The sequence below is a fragment of the Galeopterus variegatus genome, unplaced genomic scaffold (genome assembly GCF_000696425.1).
Source record: "Galeopterus variegatus unplaced genomic scaffold, G_variegatus-3.0.2 Scaffold1347, whole genome shotgun sequence".
In the NCBI taxonomy this organism is placed as follows: Eukaryota; Metazoa; Chordata; class Mammalia; order Dermoptera; family Cynocephalidae; genus Galeopterus; species Galeopterus variegatus.
The window spans coordinates 275,286-282,697 of record NW_007727458.1 but is presented as its reverse complement, the minus strand read 5'-3'; the positions used below and the strand labels follow the sequence as shown (position 1 = coordinate 282,697).

At 35.8% G+C, this 7,412-nt stretch overlaps 1 protein-coding gene across 3 annotated transcripts in view; it reads right to left on the bottom strand.

The window, feature by feature from the left end:
* The window catches only part of FAM217A (family with sequence similarity 217, member A), a 12,542-nt gene continuing 5,130 nt past the window's right edge, over window positions 1–7,412 (bottom strand). Inside the window, exons 2-6 of one of the 3 annotated variants that reach the window (XM_008576429.1) lie at window positions 5,609–5,693; window positions 5,470–5,483; window positions 4,772–4,846; window positions 4,613–4,680; window positions 1–1,528 (exon numbers count right to left, since the gene is read on the bottom strand). In XM_008576429.1, the coding sequence (XP_008574651.1) occupies window positions 352–1,528; window positions 4,613–4,680; window positions 4,772–4,846; window positions 5,470–5,483; window positions 5,609–5,693 (1,419 nt within the window). In that variant the 3' untranslated portion in view covers window positions 1–351. The remainder of the gene's footprint in view (window positions 1,529–4,612; window positions 4,681–4,771; window positions 4,847–5,469; window positions 5,484–5,608; window positions 5,694–7,412) is intronic. The other 2 variants (XM_008576430.1, XM_008576431.1) reach the window with 2 other exon arrangements.

Here is a 7,412-nt window from a genome sequence, read left to right as displayed (position 1 = left end):
TAAATCAATTATACCATTTATGGATGATGGAATTATACTGGAAAACAATCACTACAAAAGAACAATCTTTTGAATAGTCTACCTTGTGAAACATTTCTTTAAAACATGCAAAAGGGTGTCAAAAATGTCAGTGTAGAAGCCCTTGGGTTTATGTATAGTCAACTCAGCAGTGATTTTCACATGTTCCACTCCACATCACATCAAGTAATTATTTTGTGTGGTTTTTGTTGTTTTTAATACCTGTATCTTGGAATGATTTAACCATATTTTAGCTGGGCTCCTTGGAATAGATTTGTTTACACCGAGATGCAAGAAAGAAAAGTTATTTTTGGTCAATGGGTAAACACTTAGCTATAAATGAAGGTGACAGTTTAGCTTCTGAATATAGAATGGTCTGTTCAGTACTATATTTTTTCGGTAAAGTTTCATTATGGTCCTTGGTGCCTTAATTTCTTCCCTCTGATTTTCAGGAAAAGACACAGGTACAGGTGAAACTGGTATTGGAGACCTTGGTGGCAGGCATCTTGTTGAGACGATTTTAGCCAGTGATTGAGTGGTTTGGTCAGTAGTAGGCTTGGATGAGAGTTCTTGGCATGGATTTAAAATGGAACTTCTGGGATTCTTAAAGTCTTCGTAAGTTGCACTCAATTGTTTTGTGGTTGATGAATTTTTTAGAGATGGTGGTCTAGAATTCCATTTATATTTGCCAGCATTGCTCCAATTCCATTTGGAAGCATTCTGTTCAAGCCTGCATGAACCAGAATTGTTTTTTCTTTTTTCTCGACTCTTATCTACACAAGATGTCTGAAGACTCAAAGAGTCAGAAAGTTTTGGCTGTCTCACTTTTGATATAGCTTTGGAAGAAGAGGGTTGTTCAGTAACTGCTGGAGTACAGAAAGTAGTTTGTAGTCTTGGCTTCTCCTTTTGTATAGTCGTATGTTGTAATCTTTCCAGTTCCAGTAAACGAGTTATCAAGTGTTCAACAGAGCTTTCTGGAGGCTCCACTGCTGCTTTCCAGTTTTCAGATTTTGAGAGGGCTAATTTATGCAAGTCCAGAGTATTAAAAGGAGGAGGGAGAAAATCAGAATATGGATATACTTCATGTGGTTCCTCAGTGAAAGGTTCTTCACAGTTTTCTATTGTTTCTGGCTTTAAGTCCAGGTCCATCTTTCTGAAATAGCTGAGTAAAGTATCATTCGCCTTCTCATTTTCTGATAAATCACTTTCATCTGTTAAATTTTCTTCCACGTTGCTGTTTCCATATTTCAAATTCCAATTTGGAGCAGATAAAGTTTCATCATTGTTGTTTTCTATAATTGAACATGAATTAATATGAAGCTCATTTCTATCCTTAAAAAAGTCTCCATCAGCGTAGGGCCAGCACAGACCTAATGGCATCGGCAGTGCAGGGTAAGAACTGACTTGCTTATCAACTGCAGCACTTGTTAATGAGTTGGTCAGAGTGAAGAGCTTTGTGGGATTATTGGTTACATGAATGCCAGTTTCCATTGGAGATTTTTTGAATTCCCTTTAAAAAATAATTTAGTTAATGAATGGTTTGTTGACTAGAATTAAAATTCTATTAAAATGATAAGTAACCTTTATCGAGGACTGGTTAATGTTCAGTTCCTAACAGAAATATGTTAATTTCCAAATATGCTCTAATTATACAAAACTATGTGTTTTTTAAAATTATACATTAAAATATTAACGGGTCATCCCTTTGTGCAGGCACAGATGACTAGATTATGATACCTAAAATGGCTAACTTTGGCTATAAATAACACTAACTTAAAAGTGCATAATTATATATATATATATTGTCCAGGCAATTTTGATGTCTGAAAATGAGGATATCCAACTCAAACTGAAATTACAGTGAAATGTTTGTTTATTGACACGGAATTAGACAAAAGGAAACTTTTAAAGAATGTAGTTAGATTACTTAATAAAGGCTTCTATGCTAGCCACTGTGGTTTGTAAAAATTATTCTAACAAAAAGGAAGCAAACAATGTCTATCTATAAAAAAAAAAAAAAAGTCCCAGATAGAGTCCCTAGTAATTTTCATTAAAATAAAAAATTGCAGGGCTGGCCCCGTGGCTCACTCGGGAGAGTGCGGCGCTGGTAATGCCAAGGCCACCGGTTCGGATCCTATATAGGCATGGCCGGTTTGCTCACTGGCTGAGTGTGGTGCGGACCACACCGTGCCGAGAGTTGTGCTCCCCTTACTGGTCAGAATAAATAAATAAAAATAAAAATAAATAAAAAATTGCAAAAGGCTAGGCCATAGAACACTGAGTTTCTAGGAGTTTTTTTGTTTTTTTTAAAGATAACTAGAAATACTGCCATTAAAAGACTGAATGCAAGGGCCGGCCCATGGCTCACATGGGAGAGTGCGGTGCTGATAACACCAAGGCCACAGGTTCGGATCCCTATATAGGGATGGCCAGTTAGCTCACTGGGTGAGCGTGGTGCTGACAACACCAAGTCAAGGGTTAAGATCCCCTTACCGGTCATCTTTTAAAAAAAAGATTGGATGGGCCAGCCCGTGGCTCACTCAGGAGAGTGCGGTGCTGATAACACCAAGGCCATGGGTTCGGATGCCATATAGGGATGGCCGGTTGGCTCACTAGCTGAGCGTGGTGTTGACAACACCAAGTCAAGGGTTGAGATCCCCTTACCGGTCATCTTTATAAAAAAAAAAAAAAAAAAGATTGGATGCATTCTTGCTTCAAATGAATGCAAGTTGAGTTGATACAGAGTCTCAATATCATTTTGCTTCTTTTAAGGCCAGTTTACATCAAAGATAAAGTAACCTAGAAGGATTTTGAAAAATAGTTAAATTTCTACAGAAAATGATAAAAATTTATTCATTTAGCTAAATACTAGGCATACTGCCTTGCCTTTGAAAAACCACAGGAAAATCACTTTAAATCTACAATTGTTAACAGACACAAGCCCATGTATCATCGTAAAAAGAGCATGAAACCTGGAGGCGGAAGGGCTGGGTTTGGCCTCTTCACCACCAGTGAATGAGTACAATGGAAATGATAATAAATACCTACCGCAGAGCTAGCTGGCCTGAGAAGCAAGACAAGTTATATGAATGTACGTTGCAAGACGTTAAACACTAAGTGAAAAGTTTCATTATTTTTATTCTCTTCACTTGTTTATGGTACACTGAGGAGAAAAATCTTTTTAAAAACAATTTTTTTAACATTTACTTGTACATATTTGTGGGGTACAGTTTGTAGTTTCAATACGTGCATATGCTGCACAATGATTCACTCAGGGTAGGTGGCATAGTTTTATACTGTTAGTCCACCACTTCAAGGAGAAAAATCTTAATAAAATATTTCATTGGTACCAAATTCCCACCTCCGCAACGTTATTGAGCCGACCTAATATTAATAGTGAATACCTATCAAATACGTTCTGTTTAGTCCTCACAACAACCTCATGAGATAGGCACTTTTATCTTCTACATTTTACAGACAAGAAAACGGAGGTATAAAGCAGTTAAGGTCACACGTCTAGTAAGTAGTGGAGCTGGAATTTGAACCCAGGTGGTAGAATACCATGTCTGTGATCCTAACCTACATTGTACTGCCTCAATTTATGGTTGCTCCTCTGGTACTAAGATAAAATCCAATTCACTTAATTTGACCTCTTACCTTGAAATCCTTGTTTCCCGCTGAGTTCTTTCTCATAAAAAGATAGCCTCTCCTATCCCCATCAGCACCAGCATTCCCTTAGGACATGAGTCACCACAATTCCCTTTAGCACTTCTTAGTTTCCCGCTTGAATTAAAAATCATAAGGTGAGCTTCACTCGGGGCCCATGGAGGTGAAATCCTTTGACTGCTATCAAGTGAACACTCTACTGTTGAAACTGGATAAAAGAGAGGCATGGAACTCAGGATCTCCATGAACTAAGACACTGAATGTCAAAGTGACACAAAGCAGTGCTCAATAAATGTTAATTTCCAAATACTAGTAACCTGCATTTTTAAGAAGCATCCTAACTGGTTCTAATGCACAATGAAGTTTAAGAACCAAAAAATAAGAATTCAAACCCAGGTAAGGTCCGAGAAGAGAGACACTGGAGTGGCTATGAGCATGGACCAACCTACTTTTACATCCTAGTTCTACCATTCATTAATTGTGTGACTTTGGGCAAGTTACTTAACTTGTCACCATGCCTCACTGTCCTCATCTTTAAGAAGGATGACTATAAGAGTACCTGCCTTAAAAGACTGGTGTGAGAATTAAATGAGTTAATACATATAAGGAGTTAAAATAGTGCCTGGCTCATGGAACAGTACTGTCCTATTAGAGTTCCTTTTCCTTTCAACGAGAAGTGCAAACTCTGTCCATCTAAACCTTCACTATAAGGGCACAGTAAACTCTTAACTCTACCCACGTAGTGATTATCTTGTGGTGTCTGGAGCCACTTCTTACTTGAAGGTGTACTTCTATAATTTCCCACTATTCACACACAATACTTTTTTCTTCTGGTTGTCTTTGGTCCTTGAATTTCAGGTAGTTAACTTATCTGTATTTAAATTTATTTCAGTAATTTAGTGTTTTACAAAAATAAATATTCTCTCACCTGTTCTCTATCGTGCTTCCTTCATTAAGAGGGTAACTCCATAACTGAAATATCTCTTGTTTACTATTCTGATAATAGAAAAAGTCATGGATAATATTTTAGAAACTGCATGAATTTTTTTAAAGTAATACTTTAGGAGTATGATGAATAAAATCTCACCTGTGTTCTTTTGTGGGCATGCTCTGACAAATTAAGTTCTAGCATCAGTTGCTCTACTGGAATTTCCAAATGGTTCTATAAAGCAGCAGAAAACTTTTAAACACCCGATATCTGTGTTCCCTGTTCTTGTTCTAAGAATATATAGTTCTCGTTCTAACCAAGGAATATATAGTAAAGTCCAATGATACTACCTTTATACATATGGAAATCATTTGCTTTTACAGATTCAGAAGCAATATAATCTATTATAAATACCAACTAAACAGTGTTAACTAATGAGCCTTGAATATCATTAAGACTGTCTTTGTTTTACAGTTGTGTTTTATATTTTGATCAAAAAGGGCAAATGAGAAGATTAATTTTCTAGTACTTCAAAACAAAATATTGACCATTTCAACTGTTTCAAGGCATCTTAAGGACTAAGACTACTTCCCTTTTGGCAAGACTAGAAAACACTATATTCACTACAATGTCAATTCCCATTTATAGTATTGTTATCCTGGAAAAATCTTAATACAACAAAATATTAATTTAATGACCAGTTTGCATCCCTGTAAAACAGTAAAGGCTTTGATTTGTTGGAAGAACTCTACAGAAATGAAATTTAAAGTTTAACTTGGAGGAAGAAAATTTTAAATGACATATAATTTTAAAACAATATGTTTTGTGAATTATTTAAAACCAAACATTATCCTTACCTTGTTAATTTTGCCTGAAAGAATGTGTATGAAAAAAATAATTAATAGTTACATAAAATTGGTTATATTGAAAACAATCCCCCTTTAACATGAGTGATTATTCATTCCAGTATAAATATACACATCTAGAATTTCTTACCACCTGCTGCACTGTCCCTTTCAGGTGAGAGGATTTGATTTTCAGGAACAGGTACTTCCACATCCAAATTCCAGTGAGATAAGTTCTAAAACAATATATGTTCGGGAATAAACTTAACATTAAGAAAACTTAAAAAGCTCAAGTACATAATTTTACATGTTCTTTGGGTCAAGTATGACAAAAGGCACATAGCTTCATGGCCTCTTCTCCCTCTTACAAGGATATTATCAGCATCTTCAAGAAGCATGCAATTTTCTCTTATTAAACCATTATCAGCTTGATAATACCTATTTTCAAGGAAATGGAAAGGCTTTTACAATAATTTATGGTTTCACTCTCATTTTGTTAAACGTAATGACACACAGGTTTTAAAATTGATTTTTAAAATATAATAAAATGTCCTGTTCAGTGTGTCCCTGATACACAATGGCACATTTATCAAATTTTCTGTATCTGAGCACCAGATCTGAAAGCCTATAAAACCTTTCTTACAACCAAAGAAAATCTCTAATCCTCATGGTCTATTCAACACTAACCAGCATACTACTCACTCTGGATTCCAGATGTTGAGAAACACTCGGGAAATAGTCAAAAGAAAGCCAAAAAATGATGACGAGGGAAAGGTACTAATATGTACTGAGCATTTATGTTCCAGACATTGTGCAGAATGCTATGGGGAAAAATGTGGGGGGTGTGTAGGGGAGAATTACAATAATTCATTCTGGAAAGTGAGGAGGTGATAAGTTTATAGGAAAGTAATTTTTTAGGAATGAACTCAGTTTTTTTCTATCTCAAATGAGAAAAACTCTTGTACATTAAACTCTAAGCAAATGAAGTTTAGATATTATTGAAAGTAATTTTTTAGGAATGAACTCAGTTTTTTTCTATCTCAAATGAGAAAAACTCTTGTACATTAAACTCTAAGCAAATGAAGTTTAGATATTATTAGGTATCATATCCACACTAAAGTAATTTTTTAGGAATGAACTCAGTTTTTTTCTATCTCAAATGAGAAAAACTCTTGTACACTAAACTCTAAGCAAATGAAGTTTAGATATTATTAGGTATCATATCCACACTGAGGAAAGTACTTAGGCACAGGGAGAAACAAGCTTCAGTACAGCATAGGGATTTAGTTTATCCACAAAGAGGTATCTCCTGATAGAAAAGATAGTTGGAAGGGAGGCTGCAGATTATCTTTCTCTGGAGGTTTTTGAAAAATAAAATGAATAAAATGAATTCTCTGCTCTCTGGGATAATATGGATGACGTCTAGTCCCTAGGTGAGAATCACCTGGGGAACTTCTTTAAAAAATTGTTGCAAAAAAATACTACAGATTCTGATTCAGTAGGATAAAACTGAGGCCCAGTTATTCTTTCAGCTATGTGATCCTGGTACACTAATGAACAAAATGTACATGTGAGAGAAATATCCCTAAAATGGTAAAGGGAAGTTGCTGAAGACTGTGCTATTGAGGTCATACAATAAAATAAACATAACCACATTTGTCTACTGCTAAGGAAGGCTAGTCCACTAAACACGAAGTCAGATAGTTTGCAAATTTCTTAAAGGTTGGGACTTGGCTATACTTTTTGATATCCCACCTACCTAACCAATATTTTTCACAAAGTATGTGTGTGAGAAAATAAAAGTGAGCACTGCTTGACTGATAACAAGGTAGCGTCTTGAATAAAACCCAATTCTGATTAGAAATATTTTGAGATTTCAGGGCCGGCCCGTGGCTCACTCGGTAGAGTGCAGTGCTGATAACACCAAGGCCACGGGTTCGGATCCTATATGGGGA